Raw genomic sequence first — 21564 nt, forward strand, 5'->3', positions numbered from 1 at the left:
ATGTGGCAGTCACCCTGGTGGTGGTGGTGGGGGTAGAGGCGTGACTCTGGAGTCTCCACAGAAGAGTGAGAGTTAGCCTGCACGGTCCAGAGACTATTTTCAAAAGGCACTCCCAGCCAGGCGTGGTAGCTCACACCTGTAATCCCAGCACTTTGGGAAGCTGAGGTGGGTAGATCACTTGAGACCAGGAGTTTGAGACCAGCCTGGCCAACATGGAGAAAACCCGTCTCTACAAAAAATACAAAAATTAGCTGGGCATGGTGGTGCGCACATGTAGTCTCAGCTACTCGGGAGGCTGAGGCAGAGAATCGCTTGAACCTGGGAGGTGGAGGTTGCAGTAAGCGAGATCATGCCACTGCACTACAGCCCAAGCAACAGAGTGAGACTCTGTCTCAAAAAAAAAAAAAAAAAAAAAGCACTCCCCTGAAATAAAAAACCACTCTGTCTAGCTACAGATCATTCAGAGCTTGCTGTATGTTCCTTACTCTCTCCTCTTTCAGCCAATCAAGATCTGCATTCTTGGTCCTCCTGCTGTGGGAAAATCCAGTATTGCTGAAGAATTGGCCAAGTACTACAAACTGCATCACATCCAACTGAAGGATGTCATTTCTGAAGCCATAGCAAAACTGGTAACACTTTAAACTATTTTCCTGGGCATTTTAATTAATTACTGTATTGTTCTTAGGGTATAAAGATGTATATGATTCGAATTAGCCAGCTGGATGCAGTTTAGATGATCCCAATTTTGTTGGCAACATCCAAGGCGTCCTAATCAGTAGCCAGGGGAACATCTGGCTTCTCTTCCCCCTCAGGCCTGAGCAGAGTGTTGACCTTGGCCACACTGGTGTCAGAGAGCTTCTTCACAGCCTGTTGGATGTGGCGCTTGCTGGCTTTGGCACCCGCAATGAACACAAGTGTGTGTTTGTGTCCTCTTCTTCGTGGCCAACTCAGGGGTCGGGGGAAGTTAGTTGATGATGGCAGAGTGGTCATGCTGGTTTCTCCTGAGGACACTCTTGGGAGGATGTCTGGGCTGCCCCCGGAGCCACAGTGTCCTGGGACACCAGAAGGTGGATGACGTGTGGATCTTCTTTTCTCTGTGGCTGTGGACACCTTTCAGCACTGCCTTCCTGGCCTTCAAAGGTTTTGCTTTGGCTTCGGGAAAGAAAGGAGCTTCCTTGTTTACCTTCAGAGCCATCTTGTAAAATGGCTTTTTTTTTTTTTTTTTTTTTTTTTTTTTGCGATGGAGCCTTGCTTTGTCACCCAGGCTGGAGTGCAGTGGCACGATTTTGGCTCACTGCAACCTTCACCTCCTGGGTCCAAGCAGTTCTCCTGCCTCAGCCTCCCAAGTAGCTAGGATTACAGGTGTGTGCCACCATGCTCGGCTAATTTTTCTATTTTTAGTAGAGACGGGGTTTCACCATGTTGGCCAGGCTGGTCTTGAACTCCTGAGCTCAGGTGATCCGCCCGCCTTGGCCTCCCAAAGTGCTGGGATTACAAGTGTGAGCCACCGTGCCCAGCCTGAAATGGCTTTTAACTACTTTATTGGGAATTTTAACATTTTAGAAATGCTTTTTTTAGTTTTATAATAAACAAGCAACTAATTTTGTATGTCAGTAAACAGGAGATTTGTTATTTTAATTGGATGTTCTTGTTGCCCCCAGTTATGAAAACACAACACTCTACAGGGCTGTCCTCTGAGACGGAAGCAGCTTCCGTGGGTTGCCCTTGAAATTCAGTCTGCCTCCAGCTGTGGTTCGAAGTATAGCTTGTGTTCTCTCTGTTGCCTGGAACACTTATAGGTGTTTTATTAGTGTTGTATGTTTCTCGGGGTATTATCAAACTTTATTTATAAACTGCTTTGTATCATTTTATTGGAAATGGCAGATACTGAGGTAGCTTTCATAAATGATTATTAAAAGTCTTGATTTCTGCAACATGTGGTTCCTTCAAGTAAGATACAACCCAATCCCTTAGAATAACACATTAGAAAAATGTTGACTCAAGCAGTTCTGGCATTAGCACAAAAATATACTATTCTCTTAAATATGCTGTAAGAAAAACCTCAAGGATCTCATGTGTCTTTGTGGATATGTGCATCCTGCAAAATTTTGCATGACAGCTGTCATAGGGTACATGTCCTATTTGGATCCCAAGCTTTTTCCAGGATCACCTGCCAGCTGATTTGTGAGTAGCAAATGAATGTGGGGCATCATCCAATGTGAATATCCCTGTGGTATGCAGGAGGCGATTGTTGCCCCTAACGATGTAGGGGAAGGAGATGAAGAAGTCGAAGAGGAAGAGGAGGAGGAGAATGTGGAAGATGCACAGGAGCTCCTAGATGGCATCAAGGAGAGCATGGAGCAGAATGCAGGTAACACACACCCAGCAGAGAGCCACGCTGGTCTTGTGAACAGTGGCTATTTTTAAAAATCTGGTTATAAAAGACTGTTTAAAAAAAAAAAGACTGAACTACAGGCGGGCGCCATGGCTCATGCCTGTAATCCCAGCACTTTGGGAGTCTGAGGTGGGAGGATCAATTGAGGCCAGGAGTTTGAGACCAGCCTGAGCAGCATGGCAAAAACCCATCTCTACAAAAAAATACAAAAATTAGCTAGGTATGGCCAGGCACAGTGGCTCATGCCTGTAATCCCAGCACTTTGGGAGGCCGAGGCGGGTGGATCACCTGAGGTCATGAGTTTGAGACCAGCCTAGCCAACATGGTGAACCCCATCTCTACTAAAAATACAAAAAATTAGACAGGTGTGGTGCTGCACACCTGTAGTCCCAGCTACTCAGGAGGCTGAGGCAGGACAATTGCTTGAACCTGGGAGGCGGAGGTTGCAGTGAGCCAACTTCACGCCATTGCACTCCAGCCTGGGCAACAAGAGTGAAACTCTGTCTCAAAAAAAAAAAAAAAAAAAAAAAATTAGCTGAGCATCGTGGCATGTGCCTATAGTCCCAGCTATTTGGAGGTTGAGGCAGGAGGATCACCTGAGCCCGGGAGATTGAAGCTGTAGTAAGCCATGATCATGCCCTTGCACTCCAGCCTCAGTGACAGAGTAAGATCCTGTCTCAACAAAAAAAAAAAAAAAAAAGGTGAAGTACAGAAATTATAATAAAAAAAATTCCTTCATAATCTCATTGTTAACATTTTGGTGATGATCTGTTGGTAGGATGGGGAAGAACTTCCTAAGTTAAAAAGAAAAAAATCGGCTGCGCACGGTGGCTCACACCTGTAATCCCAGCACTTTGGGAAGCCAAGTTGGGCAGATCACCTGAGGTCAGGAGTTTGAGACCAGCTTGGCCAACATGGTGAAAACCCGTCTCTATTAAAAATACAAAAATTAGCTGGGCATGGTGGCACGTGCCTGTAATCCCAGCTACTCGGGAAGGTGAGGCAGGAGAATCGCTTGAACCCGGGAGGTGGAGGTTGCAGTGAGCCGAGATCGTGCCACTGCACTCCAGTCTGATTGACAGAGCAAGACTCCATCTCAAAAAAAAAGAAAAAAAAATCACACATATGTTCATAAATCACTGGAACCCAGGAGGCAGAGGTTGCAGTGAGCCAAGATCACACCACTGCACTCCAACCAATCAGTTGGTTGTCCTTTTAATTGGACAAACCAAGAAAAAATATTGCCACTGATATGATAAATTAATATCCTTAATATATAAAATGTTCAGGCAAATTGATAAGAGAGTTATGAAATCCTTAATAGAAAAAAATGGATGAGGCCGGGCGCGGTGGCTCATGCCTGTAATCCCTTTGTAATCCCTTTGTAATCCCAGCACTTCGTGATCCAGGAGGGTGGATCACGAGGTCAGGAGTTCAAGACCAGCCTGGCCAAGATGATGAAACCCATCTCTACTAAAACTACAAAAATTAGCCAGGCACGGTGGTAGGTGCCTGTAATCCTAGCTACTCGGAAGGCTGAGGCAGGAGAATCGCTTGAACCTGGGTGGCAGAGGTTGCAGTGAGCTGAGATCGCACCACTGTACTCTAGCCTGGGCAACAGAGAAAGACTCCCTCTCAAAAAAAAAGAAAGAAAAGAAAAAAATGGATTAATGAAATGGGCCGATACGTAATACAGGAAGATGTATAAATAAATGGAAAATTATTCTTACTCACTTAGTGATTCATTGTAGCCAGTTTGTTGAACAAAGTAATCACAGTAAGGTGTCGCTTTAAACTCAAACTGGATTCATTCTTTCCCTTGGATAGAATTTCAGGCTGGTTCCATTGCAACTCTTAGATAGTGAGTAGCCCCTTTGTTTATTCATGCTTTAGGAAGTCTATTCCAATCAAATAATTACAAACTGGGTTTTGAACTGAGAGGTCTCTAAGGGATCTTGCTACCTGCAGGAAAGCAGTCAGTAGCAGTTATTAGAAAAATAAAGCCATTTCATCATTTTTACACTTGGACAGTTGAGATCCTCCATCATCTGGTTATTGTAGTATCGCCTTCGGACTCATCTAATGCAGTTTCTCCCCTTGCCGTCTTCTCAACCACCTTTATTTTCTCTCCTCTTCCTTCCTCCTCCCTTCTTGCTGGTGGCCATTTCTGATCCTCCAGGGATCAAGGACGGGGGAGAAGGACAGAGAAGGATGTGGCCAACTCGGATGTAAGTTGGCATTGGGTGACAGACGGCATGCTTGCTGCTCCTTTGTCATCTCTCAAGGGCTCTTGAGATTCTCCTACTGAGAACTGCCCACTGCACCGCTGGGGCATGGCTCTTGACTGCCTCCATGGCCATCACTGGTCTTCTGGTACTCCACCCCTTTGCCGCAGAGGTTGTCCTCTTCCCAGCTACTCACCTCCACCTGGGTTGGAGACCTAGTTTCCCTCTCCTAACTTCATCCCATTCCCTACCAGGTGTCCACGTCACCCATGTTCCACTCAGGGAGCACGCGACTGTCCGGGGCTATTTGCCATTGGCCAGCTTAAGGAGGGTTCACTCTGGTCCCTGGTCCTGGTTCCTTATGTTTGTCACTGCCTGCTTCCATGGAGGTCTCTAGTCCCCCGACCCTTTCCCTGAAGGCCAGGTTAGCCCTGAACCTCTCTCCTCCTCCCCTCCACCAGAACAACCTAGTTTTCTGGGATGGAGGAGGTGGTTTTGCATGCAAACACCAAGTGTCCGCTGAAACCAGCCCATCATCTGAGTCTTGGTTTCTGCTTCATTGTGAGCTGCACCAGAAGGAAATGGCATCTAGAATTCCAGAGAGATTTCCCAGAGGAGAAAGGAGTGCCCAGATGAATGCTTGGGGTTGTAACATTGCCTCTGCCTTCCCATAAGACATTTGGGGAGCACTATGTTGGTTTTAGAGAGTCTAAAAGAGTGGAGTTGGGCACAGTGGCTCATGCTATATTCCCAGCACTTTGAGAGGTCAAGGTGGGAAGATTGCTTGAGGTCAGCCTCGGCAACATAGCAAGACCCCCCATGTCTACAAAAAAAAGTCTAGCAGAGTTCTGATGCTTACCTTTTGGGTGAGGTGGAAAAAACAAGATAAGACATTCCATTGTGAGGACATCTGTGGAAGGAAATCTGTCAAGGTCACATTGAGGGGTGTGGGACTGGGAGTTTTAGGAAGCCACAGTGTACATGGCCATGTGTAAGTAAAGCTTACAGCTGGGGTGTAAGGCTAGAAACGGGGTGCCAGGAGCAAGGAACTATTCCATCCCCTAAGGAGAGACAAGAATGTCTAATAATCATGCTAACAGGACTCAGCAAACATTGAACTTTATTTATTTATTTATTTATTTTTGAGAATGAGTCTCACTCTGTCACCCAGGCTGTAGTGCAGTGGTGTGATCTCGGCTCACTGCAAGCTCTGCCTCCTGGCTTCAAGCAATTCTCAGCCTCCTGAGTAGCTGGGATTACAGGCACACACCACCATGGCCAGCTAATTTTTTGTATTTTTAGTAGAGATGGGGTTTCGCCATGTTGGCCAGGCTGGTCTCAAACCCCTATTCTCAAGTGATCTGCCTGCCTTGGCCTCTGAAAGTGCTGGGATTACAGGCGTGAGCCACTGTGCTTGGCCAAGCATTATTTATTGACAAAGACTTATATAATTGGCCTTTGCAAGGGCCCAGAAATCTTATCCAAGGCTTAACCTAACAGTTAAGTACCAACTGAGCTCTTTTCACGCTTGGGGAGGTGACCACACAGAACAAGAATTAGAGCAGAGATAGTGCCCAGCTGAGAACACTCACTGAGGCCCCCAGGCTCCAGAGGGCCTGTCCTCGCACTCTGTTCTTCCCCCAGGTGTGAGAGGCCAAACAGGTTCAGCAGCCTCTGTCAAGAGAGATGTAAGAGGGGCCCTGGGAGGGGGCAGAGGAAGTGGTCGTGTGGGGAAGATACATCTTTAGAACAGCCAGCGTCCCTCAAAGCTCCTCACCCACATGTGACTCCCCACTTCCCCACTTCCTACAAGACTAGAATCATTCGGTTCCTTTTAACTTTCTCAAGTGTGTCCAAAAATCCCTCCTATCCGTATTTACCTGAGACGAAAACATGGACCTTGCCTATGTTTGAACAAAACAAGACCTTTGAACCCATGGCACTGAGGTTACCTCACCTTTCCCTCACATGACTGCATTTGTTATCACATGATTCCAATGATTCTAGCAAAACGAGTTTCCCAGTCCCACAGTGAGGCCCCTCCATGTCCTAACTCCACTCCCATCGGCCCCTGACGGTGCAGCAAAATAAGGGCTTTGTTACACCATAGAGTGTGCTAATTACAGATTTTGTGCTCACTTTACATATTTCAAAAGCACTGTGAAATTACTGGATCTAGTTGGTAGGATTCCTGGTGATCATTGGACTATCAACTTTTCTGAGTTTCAAAATAAAAAGGGGAAGAAAAGTCTGTAAATGTACCAACTTATTGATGTCTCTACTGTACATGGGTCATTGTAAAATCTTGGCTTGCAGCTATCTAATTTTTTTTTAAACAAAATGCATATTATTACTGTAATCAAGGCAAAATTTCTTAAAACAGTTAACCTTGGCTGGGCTTGGTGGCTCATGCCTGTAATCCCAGCACTTTGGGAGGCCAAAGAGGGCGGATCACGAGGTCAGGAGTTCAAGACCAGCCTGGCTAACATGGTGAAACCCTGTCTCTGCTAAAGGTACAAAAAATTAGCCGGGTGTGGTGGTGGACGCCTGTAATCCCAGCTACTCGGAAGGCTGAGGCAGGAGAATCGCTTGAACCCTAGAGGCAGAGGTTGCAGTGAGCTGAGATTGTGCCATTGCAATCCAGCCTGAGCGACAGGGCAAGACTCCGCCTCAAAAAACAAACAAACAAACAAACAAAAAACCAGTTAACCTTGGCAGTGGAAGTCTAATCAGAACCATGACTCATGAATTAACATTGCGTTCTTTTCTGCTGTTGAGACTCACTGTTTCACATACCATCTTCCACAAGACTTTATTAAACAAGAAGATGAAGAATGCACTTGGAAGTCACCAAGCATGGCTTGACCACTTGCTTAGTTCCTGACTTCAGACCAGTCACTGCCTCTCTCTGAACCTGTTTCATCCTGTGTTAAAAAAAATAATAATAATAAGAGAGAGGAGCCGGGCGCGGTGGCTCACTCCTGTAATCCCAGCACTTTGGGAGGCCGAGGCGGGCGGATCACGAGGTCAGGAGATGGACACCATCCTGGCTAACACAGTGAAACCCCGTCTCTACTAAAAATACAAAAAAATTAGCCGGGTGTGGTGGCAGGCACCTGTAGTCCCAGCTACTCGGGAGGCTGAGGCAGGAGAATGGTGTGAACCTGGGAGGCGGAGCTTGCAGTGAGCTGAGATCACGCCACTGCACTCCAGCCTGGGCGACAGAGCAATACTCTCTCAAAAAAAAAAAAAAAGGAAAAAAGGAGAGGAGAAGCCAGAATAAATCCACCAGCTTGGAGGATTAACTGAGGTAACATAATGATAACCGAGAGAACATGAATGAAATTGCACTGTAAACTCTAAAAACTTACACAAAGTACAGTATCACCAATAACAGGGAAGGGTGGGAATCACCACCGAACAGTCTGTGTCCGTGGAAGCCTGGACATGGCTGCATGACAGTCACTGAGAATTCGATCCTGGTGCAATGTTACCAGAAAGGGGGTCTCATCCCAGATCCCAGGAGCAGGTTCTTAGATCTCACGCAGGAAAAAATTGAGGGTGAGCCGCAGAGTATAGTGAAGTTAAGATAGTTTATTAGAGACTACTCTATTACAGAGTAGGGTGTCCTCAGAAAACAAGAGAAGGAATACCCCCCAGTGAGAAGAGATAGTTTATTGAAAGCTACTCTGTCACAGAGTAGGGCGTCTTCAGAAAGCACAAGGGGGAAGGCCATACTATAAACAGTGCTTGCGTGTATAGGTTGTTAAGAATGGTGTACTTGGCCAGGCGCAGTGGCTCACACCAGCACTTTGAGAGGCCAAGGTGGGAGGATCCCTTGAGGCAAGAAATTCCAGACCAGCCTGGGCAACATAGCAGGACCCCACCTCTACAAAAAATACAAAAAAATAGCCAGGCGTGGTGGTGCGTGCCTATAGTTCCAGCTCCTTTGGCGGGGACACAGGAGGATGGCTTGAGCCCTTGAGCCCGGGAGGTCAAGGCTGTGGTGTGGCCGAGACTCCAGCCTGGGTGACAGAGCAAGACCCTGTCCCAAAAAAAAAAAAAAAAAAGGAGAAAGAGAGAGAATAGTGTACTTTATTATAAAGGCTTATGGTCAACTTGTGACAGGCTATTAGTATTGTTTCTTATGTTACTTAAGAACATAAGTATGCTATGTTACTATTGATTTCAGCGAGAATTTACAAGTGTACTATTATCTTTAAAGCAAAACCTATTCTTAAACTAAGAATGCTTTTTGTTCTCAAAATATCAGGACATTTCCATAAGTTCTGGGTCTTTAGTTAGTTAGCATCATTAACTCAGTCCCTCAACCATAAATATCTTGTGACCAAAAGTGTTCAACCCCCTGGGAATGTCACCCAGCAGGTTTGGCTTTATCTGGCCTTTATTCAAGATGGAGTCACTCTGGTTAGGACAAAGGATATTCATGACCAAGTCTCCAGACCCACTAAGGATGTATCTAGCTTGACAAGCCACTTAGTATGGATCCAACTGTACCCTAGAAATATTTTGTCAGTTTTATTTTACCTCAATATACATTTGTACAGGCAATAATTAAACGACTATTACACAACAATTCAGTGAGTTTACTTGCTTTCAAGAGTAATGCATGTAGTTACAAATGAGAGGCAGAAACACTGTATTAAAGACCTAAAAATAAGGCCGGGTGCCGTGGCTCACGCCTGTAATCCCAGCACTTTGGGAGGCCGAGGCGGGCGTATCACGAGGTCAGGAGATCGACACCATCCTGGCTAACACGGTGAAACCCCATCTCTACTAAAAAATACAAAAAAATTAGCCGGGCGTGGTGACGGGTGCCTGTAGTCCCAGCTACTCAGGAGGCTGAGGAAGGAGAATGGCGTGAACCCGGGAGGCGGAGCTTGCAATGAGCCGAGATCATGCCACTGCACTCCAGCCTGGGCGACAGAGCGAAGACTCCGTTTAAAAAAAAAAAAAAGGCTAAAAATACATTAATTCTGGAATTCCATACAAATAAGGTAAAAATTAAATTTCTTTGTCAAAGTAAAGGAAAACCATGTTTGTTTTTGTTTGTTTTATCAATACACTAAAAGTAGATTAATGCCAAAAAGCTTTTATGAAACTTGTCAGAGTTCAGATTATTTTATGTAAAAGGATTAAAATAAAATCCTTTTATTTTACCTGGTGAATGGTTTATCCAAGTATTCAAGTAGGTGAGTAAAAGAACCAAAGAGGCCAGGCGCAGTGGCTCACGCCTGTAATCCCAGCACTTTGGGAGGCCGAGGCAGGCAGATCATGAGGTGAGGAGTTCAAGACCAGCCTGGCCAAGATGGTGAAACCCTGTCTCTACTAAAAATACAAAAATTAGCCAGGCGCGGTGGCAGGTGCCTGTAATCCCAACTACTCGGGGGGCTGAGGCAGGAGAATTGGTTGAACCTGGGAGGAGGAGGTTGCAATGAGCCAAGATCATGCCACTGCACTCCAGACAGGGCGAAAGAGCAAGACTCCATCTCAAAAAAAAAAAAAAAAAAAAAAGAAACCAAATGATATACAACATAGGAAGGAACAATTGGAGGACGTTTTTTTGGTGGGGGAGGTTAGGATTTTGCTCTGTCACCCAGGCTGGAGTGCAGCAGTGCAATCATAGCTCACTGCAGCCCCTATCTCCTGGACTCAAACAATCCTCCCACCTCAACCTCCCAAGTAGGTACCATGCCTGGCTAATGTTTTTTATTTTTATTATTCATTTATTTATTTATTTATTGAGACAGAGTCCTTGCTCTGTCACCCAGGCTGGAGTGCAGTGGCATGATCTCGGCTCACTGCAAGCTCCACCTCCTGGGTTCACACCATTCTCCTGCCTCAGCCTCACGAGTAGCTGGGACTACAGGCGCCCGCCACCACGCCCGGCTAATTTTTTTGTATTTTTTAGTAGAGACGGGGTTTCACCATGTTAGCCAGGATGGTCTCGATCTCCTGACCTCATGATCCGCCTGCCTCAGCCTCCCAAAGTGCTGGGATTACAGGCGTGAGCCACACTGCCTGGCCTTGTTTTTTATTTTTAGTAGAGATGAGATCTCCCTATGTTGCTTAGGCTGGTCTTGAACTCCTGAGCTCAAGCCATCCTCCTGCCTCACCCTCCCAAAGTGCTGGGATTACAGGTGTGAGCACCTGGCCCTTTCCTGGAGGGATATTAACTGCCTACATTCTTCATGACTAGCTCATTGGTGAACTGTCAGGATTAACACGAAAAATACACGGCCGGAGAGAGTTGCTCATTTTCCTAATAGAAAACAACCCTCATTTTTCACTAACGTCATGTAGAAACTCCATATCATTAACAAGCCTTTAGATCACCAACTTTGTTTTGGCCTTATTAAAATGCTGGCTTGATTTATGGTATTTTTTTTCTAATGCTGCCCAAATAAACCTATAATGAACCTAAAATCTCGGGCAGCAATGCACATTCTGCATGCACAATAAAAAATGTAACTGAAAGCAAATAACCAACAACTCAGAATATTACTGAGGAAATCTGTAAGTGTAGACGAATATGTAAAAAAAAAAAAAAAAAAAGGCAAAGGTTCTCATAAACACAAACTTTGACCAGTTAAAAGTCCACTAGAGATTACATAAGAATTTTGGAAAGTGTATATGTATAATCAAGTAAAATATTTTAAACAAGTCCGTCGTGCCTCAGTTAGTTTTAAATTGCAAACTCCAATACACAGTTCTTTTAACAAATTAGTGCAATATGAAAGATTTTGGAATATTAATGTGTCCATATTAATTAGATCAAATTGAAGATTCCAAAATTTCTTCCAAAAGCCATCTTTTGCTGCTGCTTTTTTTTTTTTTTTTTTTTTTTTTGGCGACAGATTCTCACTTTCTTACTTTGTCACCCAGGCTGGAGTGCAATGGTGCAATCTCGGCTCACTGCAACCTCTGCTTCCCAGGTTCAGGCAATTCTCCTGCCTCAGCCTCCCGAGTCGCTGGGACTACAGGCGCACGCCACCGCACCCGGCTAATTTTTTTGTATTTTTAGTAGATACACGGGGTTTCACCGTGTTGACCAGGCTGGTTTCGAACTCCTGAGCTCAGGCAATCCACCCGCCTCGGCCTCCCAAAGTGCTAGGATCATAGGCGTGAGCCACCCTGCCCGGCTGCTGCTTCTTAAGGTATTTCTTCCCTGAGCTGCTTACAGATACATTACCTGATTTAGACAAATTTATCCAAATATCAAACTGCCTGGATGAGAATGTAGATTTTTAAACTTTTGTATCTCAGCAAACAATGGAGTTTTACCCATTGCCTGGTGAACTGAGTAAAAAGCCACTCATTTTGTTTCATTTCTCTTTATCTTTAAGAATAACTGTATGGATAATTCTAGTTCTGAGGTACATTTATTTGCCAAGTTCAAACTGGGACCCAAGTGGAACACTTTTGCTTCTGCTTCTATAAAGAAAAAAGAAAGTCAGATATGGTGGCTCACATACGGTGGCTCACGCCCGTAATCCCAGCGCTTTGAGAGGCTGAGGCAGGAAGATCACTTGAGTCCAGGAGTTTGAGACCAGCCTGGGCGGCATAGCAAGACCCTGTCTCTACAAAAAAAAAAAAAAAATTAGCTGGGTATGGTGGTGCGCGAGGCACTAGGATTACCTGAGCCCAGGAAGTAGAGGCCGCAGTGAGCCAAGATCCCAACACTGCACTCTAGCCTGAGTGACAGGAGTGAGACCCTGTCTCAAAAAAAAAAAAAAAAACAGAAAGAAGGGTGATCTCTCTCATGAGGCAGACTTCCTACAAATACATAGCTTTTGCACTCTTTCCTTTTTTTTTTTTGAGAAGGAGTTTCACTCTGTCACCCAGGCTGGAGTGCAGTGGCGCGATCTCGGCTCACTGCAAGCTCCGCCACCCGGGTTCATGCCATTCTCCTACCTCAGCCTCCCGAGTAGCTGGGACTACAGGCACATGCCACCACGCTCGGCTAATTATTTTGTATTTTTTAGTAGAGACGGGATTTCACCGTGTTAGCCAGGATGGTCTCGATCTTCTGACCTCGTGATCCACCTGCCTCGGGCTCCCAAAGTGCTGGGATTACAGGCGTGAGCCACCACGCCCGGCCTGCACTCTTTCCTTTGTGAAATCACTGCTTGCTGTTTGGTCATCATCAGTTAAGACAGTACAGTTTCCTGGGGATGAGGGGACAGAAGCCAGGCTGTCATCCCAAATGCCGTCCCTCACATTCCCACCACTGCTCAGGGGAGCAGCTCTCTATTTTTAAACATGTTTTAGTAATTATGAATATGTGTTCATATGAACATTTTAAATATTACTGGTATTTGAAAGATACATTTAATTTTTTTTTTTTTTTTAGAAAATGCAGGATGACATTTTTAAAAGCTATGTAGGAGGGCTGTGCTCATTCATTTTCAAACAGAAAGCGCAGTTGCCTGCCATACAGCTGAACCCTGGCCAAAGGTCATGAGATTATCCCTAAGAGATCACATTTCTCAAGAGAAAGGCACTTGGACTGGGTCCTTTGTGTACTGGGTCATGCCTCGTAAGCATCCCATAATTACCAAAAAATGCTGCTGGAGGTCCCTTCTTAATTACTGAGCACTTTCCTTCCGAATCAAGCAGAAATGAGTGGCTAAGCTCAGGGCCTGAAATAAACTGAGGGAGGCATTGAAGGGAATTGCAGCTAGATTTCTAGATTAAGTGCCTTTAATTTAACAACAAAGCCTTTGAAAAATGAAAATAGACTTAGGCCGGGCGCGGCGGCTCATTCCTGTAACCCCAGCACTTTGGGAAGCTGAGGCAGGTGGATCACCTGAGGTCAGGAGTTTGAAACCAGCCTGACCAACATGGCAAAACCCTGTCTCTACTACAAAATACAAATAAAATTAGCTGGGCGTGGTGGTGCACACCTGTAATCCCAGCTACTTGGGAGGCTGAGGCATGAGAATCTCTTGAACCCAGGAGGCAGAGGTTGCAGTGAGCCAAGATTGCACCACTGCACTCCAGCCTGGGTAACGGAGTGAGACTCTGTCTCAAAAAACAAAAAAGAAAATAGACGGCTTAAATAAAACCAGACTTAGACACCTTGACACGTTTTTATTTGGCTTCATTTCTTGGCACCCCTGTGAACCTTACTGGGAAGTAATGTAGAATCATTCAGAGGAATTTCATTATGTTAAATAATACTTAAGATCTTTTTTTGTCTTAGCCATAATATTTAAATTTCTGAAAGACAGTTATTTTCGGAACCTGCTACTGCCTAATGGATGGTGTGACACGGAAAGGCAGAAGAAAGGAGAGGTGTTTTGTGTTTTGTGTTTTGTTTTTTGTTTTTGAGATGGAGTTTCACTCTTGTTGCCCGGGCTAGAGTGCAATGGTGCGATCTTGGCTCACTGCAACCTCTGCCTCCCGGGTTCAAGCGATTCTCCTGCCTCAGCCTCTCGAGTAGCTGGGATTACAGGCATGTGCCACCACGCCCGGCTAATTTTGTATTTTTAGTAGAGATGAGAGTTTCTCCATGTTGGTCAGGCTGGTCTCGAACTCCCAACCTCAGGTAATCCACCCACCTTGGCCTCCCAAAGTGCTGAGATTATAGGTGTGAGCCACCGCGCCCAGCCGGGAGAGGTGTTTTAATTAGATCAGTTTATTGTCATTGATAGAGTAATAAAAAAGAAGCCTGAAATTATTTATTTTACATTATGTAAAATGAGGGGGGAGGAGGAGGGAAGGAAGAGGGGGAGGATGAGAAGGCAGAGAAGGATGAGGAGGGAGAGGAGGAGGGGGAGTCACTGATAAGGTAAAAGAATAATAGATTCACTGATAAAGTAAAGGAATAGTACAAACTCTGGAAAGAGCTTTGAAGATCAATTTCCCTAACTTGTCAAACTTACATTACTATAATGTACACATTAAGCAAGGTAAGGATGGGGCTGCGTTTTGAACATTGTAGCTGTTCAATAATTATGATGGAGTGATGGATATTGTGGTGGAGTTGCATCATATTGTTATTAAACCACTGTGCCAGTTTTAGAACAAACTCCTCCCTCCTCATCCTTCCCAAGCAGTGCCAGGAACCCAGTGTCAGGGCTTGAGAGGGAACTGTCCAGTGGGGCTGAGGTCAGAAATGCCAACTGGAAAAGACACGGAGAAGGGAGCCGTGTTCTTTTCTGAAGGGTTACAGAGAAAAGTGCCTTTGAGGGTCGGGTCAAGTTTGATTGTTAGTCAAATCCAGCAACTTCTTTTAGTAAATCATGTGCTGGCAACATACATGAATGCTATCTCACAATTCTCACAACAGAAGCATTTATTATTGTATAGTAAGGTTACAGAGGTGTAATATCAAAACAGAAACCCTGCGGGCGGGGGGAGCTCTCTGCATTACTCCAGTTGCTGCTCCTCAATCAATTTCACCAAAAATTGGGATTACAGAACACTTTGAAAGTGCAGACGTCGGCACTCACCCATGCTCTTTCTTGCAGACAAGTTCACTGGGTTCTCCTACATTACTGTGCATTAGAATTCACGTCATGTTCAAAATACAAAATCACATATTTTTTACTTTAAGGGCCAAAATGTAATCCCAACGTTTTGGGAGGCCAAGGTGGGAGGATTGCTTGAGGCCAGGAGTTCAAGACTAGCCTGGGCAACATCGCAAGACCTTTTCTCTACAAAACGTTTAAAAATCAGTGGGGCGTGGTGGCAAGCGCCTATAGTCCCAGCTACTTGGGAGGCTGAGGTGGGAAGATTGCAGAGCCTGGGAGGCTGAGACTGCAGTGAGCTATGACCACACCACTGCATTCCAGCCTGGGCGACAGAGTGAGACCCCGTCTCCTTAAAAAAAAAAAAAAAAAAAAAAAGCAAAATAGGGATTTCCAATAGTACCTTTGACTACACAACAATTTTTGAGATAACTTTAAAACAACTCTTACGTAGAATGTGATACATTATAAGTAATATATACATATATGCTTTTTTATCAGGTCAACTAGATGATCAATATATAATTAGATTTATGAAAGAAAAGCTAAAATCAATGCCTTGCAGGAATCAAGGTTATATTTTGGATGGATTCCCAAAGACCTATGATCAAGCAAAAGACCTGTTCAATCGTAAGTTTGAGTTTGAGTGTTCTATTTTGAGTATTTATATTCAGATAAGTTGCAACTTTATTGTTCAGAGAAGTAGTCACTCAATTAAAGTAAACAGAAAACTAGAGAGACTATTTATTTTTGAGCTTTGGCTCACCTTTCTTTACATAGCTTTTTTTTTTTCTTTTTTTTCCCCCCTGGATGGTGGCTCAAGGTGCATAGCCTTTTACACATTTTTAAAATTTTTATTTTATTGTATTGTGGCACAAATACTTAACACGAGATCTGCCCTCGGAACAAGCTTTTAAGTGTGCGATACATTATTGTTGGCGATAGGCATTGTGATGTTCAGCACACCTCTAGAGCTTATGCATCTTGCCTGATTAAAACTTTACGCCTGTTGATTAGTAACTTTTGTTTTTTCCCCTCCCCAGCCCCTGGCAACCACCATCCCACTCTTTCATTCTTTGAATTTGACTACTCAAGTTCCCCATGTAAGTGGAATCATGTAGCATTTGTCTTTCTGTCACTGATTTCACTTAGCATAATGTCCTCAAGGTTCATCCTTGTTGTTGCATATAGCAGAATTTCCTTTAAAAAAAAAATAGACCATCCGTCACCCAGGCTGGAGCACAGTGATATATACAATCATAGTTTACTGCAGCCTTGACCTCCTGGGCTCAAGCGGTTTTCCTGCCTCAGTCTCCCAAGTAGCTGGGACTACAGGCGTGCATGACCACGCCCAACTAATTTAAAATTTTTTTGGAGGTTTCACCCTGTTGCCAGGTTGATCTCTGAACTCCTGGCTTCAGGTGATCCTACTGCCTTGGCCTCCCAAATTGTTGGGATTACAGGTGTGAGCCATGATGCCCAGCCATTTCCTTCTTTTTAAAGGCTGAATAGTATTCTGTTGGATGTATATACTACATTTTCTTTATCCATGCATCTATCAATGTACATTTAGTTTGTGAGATTATTTCTAAAATACATGTGCTATTTATGGCTAGTTTTCATTAGTGCTTGCTACTTAAGATATTTGGAATTTTTTGCTGTGATCCATAGTAGTAATATATTAATAAACACAATGAGGAATATTTTGTTTTCTTAGAGGAAGATGAGGAGGAGGAAGATGAAGTCAGAGGCAGAATGTTTCCCTTTGATAAATTAATTATACCTGGTAAGTTTATTTCCCCAAGATCACATTTAAAAGAATGTTCTCTGGGCTGGGCGCGGTGGCTCACGCCTGTAATCTCAGAACTTTGGGAGGCCAAGGCGGGTGGATCACCTGAGGTCAGGAGTTCAAGACCAGCCTGGCCAACATGGCGAAACCCCATCTCTACTAGAAATACAAAAATTAGCTGGGTGTCGTAGCGTGTGCCTGTAGTCCAAGCTACTCGGGAGGCTAAGGCAGGAGAATCACTTGAACCCAGGAGACGGAGATTGCAGTGAGCCGAGATCCCGCCACTGCAATCCAGCCTGGGCGACAGAGAGAGACTCTGTTTCAAAAGAAAAGAAGAATGCTGTCTGACATCTCTCTCTTTTCTCTTTGTTTTCCCCAGTAACTGGGACCACAGGTGCCTGCCACCATGCCCAGCTAATTTTTTTTTTTTTTTGAGATGGAGTCTTGCTCTGTTGCCCAGGCTGGAGTGCAGTGGCACGATCTCAGCTCACTGCAAGCTCTGCCTCCCGGGTTCATGCCATTCTCCTGCCTCAGTCTCCCCAGCAGCTGGGACTACAGGCGCCTACAACCATGACCGGCTAATTTTTTTGTATTTTTAGTAGAGACGGGGTTTCACCATGTTAGCCAGGATGGTCTCGATCTCCTGACCCACCCGCCTTGGCCTCCCAAAGTGCTGGGATTACAAGCGTGAGCCACCTTGCCCAGGCTCTTTTTTTTTTTTTTTTTTTTTTTTTTTTTTACTACTTCTTAAGGAGCAGGGCTACACCATAGGCAGTGTGCCTAGAGTAGCCCAATACCCCTTTTGTGCCGAAAGAATCTTTTTGAGTTTAATAAAGTAGGATTTTTTTTTTTAGGAAAAAAATTAAAAGACATTCTCAAGCATAAACTTGCAAACTAGAGAATGCACCAATAGATAAACATGAGGAATATTAAATTGCTGAAATGAATAGAAATCCCTGTGGGAACGTTGTCTTCCACTGCTCTCTCCTGTAACAAAGCAAAAGGTAGCAAATCTGTTGATGGCTTGACTTCCCGAGTCATGTAGTCTCCTTCCCTGCCCTGGTTTTGGTGCTAACCATGCCATCATCTCTTCCAAAAGACATTCAGCTTCTGACTTGAGATTGCTCAGGTCAAAAGCTTTTCAGTTCACTCTTAACTCCACAGTGGTTTTACTCTATCACATATTTACACAGGGATTTCACAAAGTACTCTTGAAAGCAAAGCATAAGCAATTTATCGTACACAACAGGATTTACTTAGTACTGAGCAGGCATTTCTTGTGACCTTCCTGTAAACGTTAAAAAGTGTTGTTGTTTTTAGTCAGTTTGCTTGAGGTAGATATTCATAGGGAATCATTTTGGGTCATATGATCACTAGAAGAAAAGCTATTTTCAGCAACTTAGGACAAGGCTGTAACTGAAAAGGGCCTGCCTGCTCACTGGTATCAAGTCCCCAAGGAAGGCAGCTTGTGGCTGTTTTCTTCTCTTGGTCCAGCACAGTTTGCAGAGAAGCTTCCGGAAGGACTGAGACCACCAGATAGCAGTCATCCTTGGGGATGGATATTTATTGTTTGCCTGTGGGCTAAGTTGATTGGCCAGACACAGTGCCTGTAATGCCAGCACTTTGGAAGGTCAAGGTGGAAGGATCTCTTGAGCTCAGGAGTTAGAGACCAGCCTGGGCAACATAGTGAGACCTCATATCTACTAAAAAAAAAAAAAAAAATCAAAAAAATTAGCTGGGGGTGGTGGCATGCACCTGTAGTCCCAGCTACTTGGAAGGCTGAGGTAGGAGAATCACTTGAGTGTGGGAAGTCAAGGCTGCAGGTGCCCTGATTACACCACTGCACTCCAGCCTGGGCAAAAGAGCAAGAACCGGTCTCAAAAAATTAATTAAAAAAATAAAATAAAAAGTAAAGTTTATTCATCTACTTTATTGTTGATTATTAAATTCTAGGTAGGTGTGTCCAGTGCATTTTGTTTATCACTTCTAGGCAATATTCACTCATTGCAAACTCTGTGCTAAATCATAACACCCATAACATCCAGGCAGCTGGATACATTTCAGTTCAACTGGCAATTGGTTGTGCACAATTTGTCATGTGCCAGGCACTCATTGAACCTTTCCACAATCCTGCAAGGCAGGAATTACACCCATGTTTACCCAATCCAGAAGCTAAAGCCTAGAGATTTATGCAAGTCCACTCACTAGTAAATGGTAGGGGGATTAAATTAAAACTCAGGTCTTCTCACTCCACTGCCTCCAAAACAATTAATGAAACCTGCCTGTGAGATAAGGAAATGGAAGCACAGAGGTCAAGTGACCAAAGACTCTTAAACGTAGGCCACTGGACTTTCCATTCTTTGTTGGACACAGTGCAAACACGTCTAAGACGTAATCTATTTGGAACGTTAATCTGTTGTTAGCAAACTTTTCAGAAATTGTCTTTATTTTCTATTTCCCTGAAAGAAAGTAGGGCATTGTTTCATTTGTACTTGTAGGATTTTAATTGAGGGAGGGAACTGAATGGTGACATAGAGAGGTCAATGCCATTGAAATAATTTATGCTTAGGATTCCCTAGAGATGGGGGCACATGGGGAATGCCGGGTTTGGTCAGGCGGCAGAAGCAAGAACAAGGGGAAAGGTCTAGATCAATGCCGTTGTTGGGGTTTCTTTGGGAAAGCCAAGACAGGCCACAGTGAACCGTTTGGGACTGGCTAGTTTGAGTTTAGGGGTGGTCTCTAGTTGCCTGGGGCCTGGTCCTGGGATGATTTAGGGCAAGGGAAATACTGGCTTGCTGTGTGAGATTAGATAAATGGATTGAGTGGCTTGCATAGGAGGGGCATTCCCAAGCAAGTTGTTACTATCTTTAGGTATTGGCTAGGCCTGGGAAGGACAGCAGTCTCTCCCCAGATCTGTAAGGCCCCCCTCAAGATGTCAAAACAGACCAGGTGTGATGGCTCACGCCTGCAATCCCAGCACTTGGGGAGGCTAAGGCAGGAGGATTGCTTGAGTCCAGGAGTTGGAGACCAGCATGGGCAATACAGCAAGACCCCCATCTCCACACACACAAAAACATTCTTAATTAGCTGGGTGTGGTGGCATGTGCCTGTGGTCCCAGCTACTCAGGAGGCTGAAGTGGGAGGATCTCTTGAGCCCAGGAGGTCAAGGCGGTGGTGAGCCTTGATCATGCCACGGCACTTCAGCCTGGGTGACAGTGAGACCCTGTCTCTTAAAAAAAAAAAAAAGAAAGAAATCAAAGCATAAGATACAGAAAATAAAAGAAACACATTCCAATCTATGGTAATACAGTTCTAGATGGTATTCTCTCGCATTGAGCAACCATTGCATTTTACCACTGCTGTTAGCCTATGTCCAGTTTGATTCTTTCAAGACCTCTTGGTTGAAGGAGATAAGTTTAAAGTTGTACCTACCTGATGAATATTTGGAAATTTGTTAAAACATAGCTTTTTCAGCCCGGCGCGGTGGCTCACACCTGTAATCCCAGCAATTTGGGAGGCCAAGGTGGGCAGATCACCTGAGGTCAGGAGTTCAAGACCAGTCTGGCCAACATGGTGAAACCCCATCTCTACTAAAAATATAAAATTAGCCAGGCACGGTGGTGCACGCCTATAATCCCAGCTACTTGGGAGGCTGAGGCAGGAGAATCACCTGAACCCGGGAGGCAGAGGTTGCAGTGAGCCAAGATCGCGCCACCGCACTCCAGCCTGGGGGACAAGAGCGAGACTTTGTCTCAAAAAAAAAAAAAAAAACCATAGATTTTTCATGTGATTCCAGATAGCCAAATACAGTGACCTCCTTGTTATCTACGGTCTTACCAAGCAGAAATCTATTACTCGCTATCCACAGTTAGCCAGTGCAAGGACAATAGATGTTCTGAATAACTGTCTTGAGATACTGCAGAATCTTGAAGTTCTCTGAGTCATAAAGAGAATGAACATTTTTTAAAAAATCATCTAGTGAGAAGTATATTTTATCATATTAAAAATCTTTGAAAATTGGAAAGCCAAGGATGTTACTCATTATTTGATTAACTGGAATCTTCCACCTCCCAATCAGCCTGGAAGAAAGATAGAATATATTTTTGAAATTCATAGATTATTAACATAATTCATACATTTTCTAACAAATGAGTATCATGTTAGGGAAAAATTTAAAAAGAAAATAAGTTTTCATATAGATGTCCGACATCATAGAGCTTAAATGGATTCAATTTTCAGCGAATCTGTTGACATCCTTTTGATTTCAGTACCGTACCAGCATTTGGGGCTTCAGATGTCTACCTTCCTTTTCAAAAGGCAGCCACTCATGAAAATCATGACAATCAAATGGTAAAAGATGAGCAAAAAATAGGAACAACTTACTTGCGAAAACACCTCTTGTATGCAGAATGGAGGTAGTATCAAACTATTATGAATTTATAGGATCTTATTCCACACGCTGTCTCAGCCTTTGTTTTCACAGTGAACATCTGCAGCAGATGATGTTCACACATGTCCACATGCCTCGGGGACACACCTCCTGTGGGCTTTCCCCATTACACTTACCTTTTTCACCCACTCAAGGAAGCTTATTAGAATGCAAGTAAACGAGAATGGCATTATGATGTTATAAGCCAATACAATTTTAGAAGAAAAATC

General features: G+C 44.3%; 1 protein-coding gene across 3 annotated transcripts in view; it reads left to right on the forward strand.

Annotated features, from left to right (window-relative positions):
* Positions 1 to 21564, forward strand: part of AK7 (adenylate kinase 7) — a 97393-nt gene that overhangs the window by 63818 nt on the left and 12011 nt on the right. For all 3 annotated transcript variants that reach the window (XM_019040006.4, XM_055361898.2, XM_019040007.3), the window contains 4 exons: positions 501 to 629; positions 2242 to 2371; positions 15618 to 15746; positions 16834 to 16902. In XM_019040006.4, coding sequence (XP_018895551.2) covers positions 501 to 629; positions 2242 to 2371; positions 15618 to 15746; positions 16834 to 16902 — 457 coding nt within the window. The remainder of the gene's footprint in view (positions 1 to 500; positions 630 to 2241; positions 2372 to 15617; positions 15747 to 16833; positions 16903 to 21564) is intronic.

This window comes from Gorilla gorilla, chromosome 15, assembly GCF_029281585.2.
Source record: "Gorilla gorilla gorilla isolate KB3781 chromosome 15, NHGRI_mGorGor1-v2.1_pri, whole genome shotgun sequence".
Taxonomy (NCBI): Eukaryota; Metazoa; Chordata; class Mammalia; order Primates; family Hominidae; genus Gorilla; species Gorilla gorilla.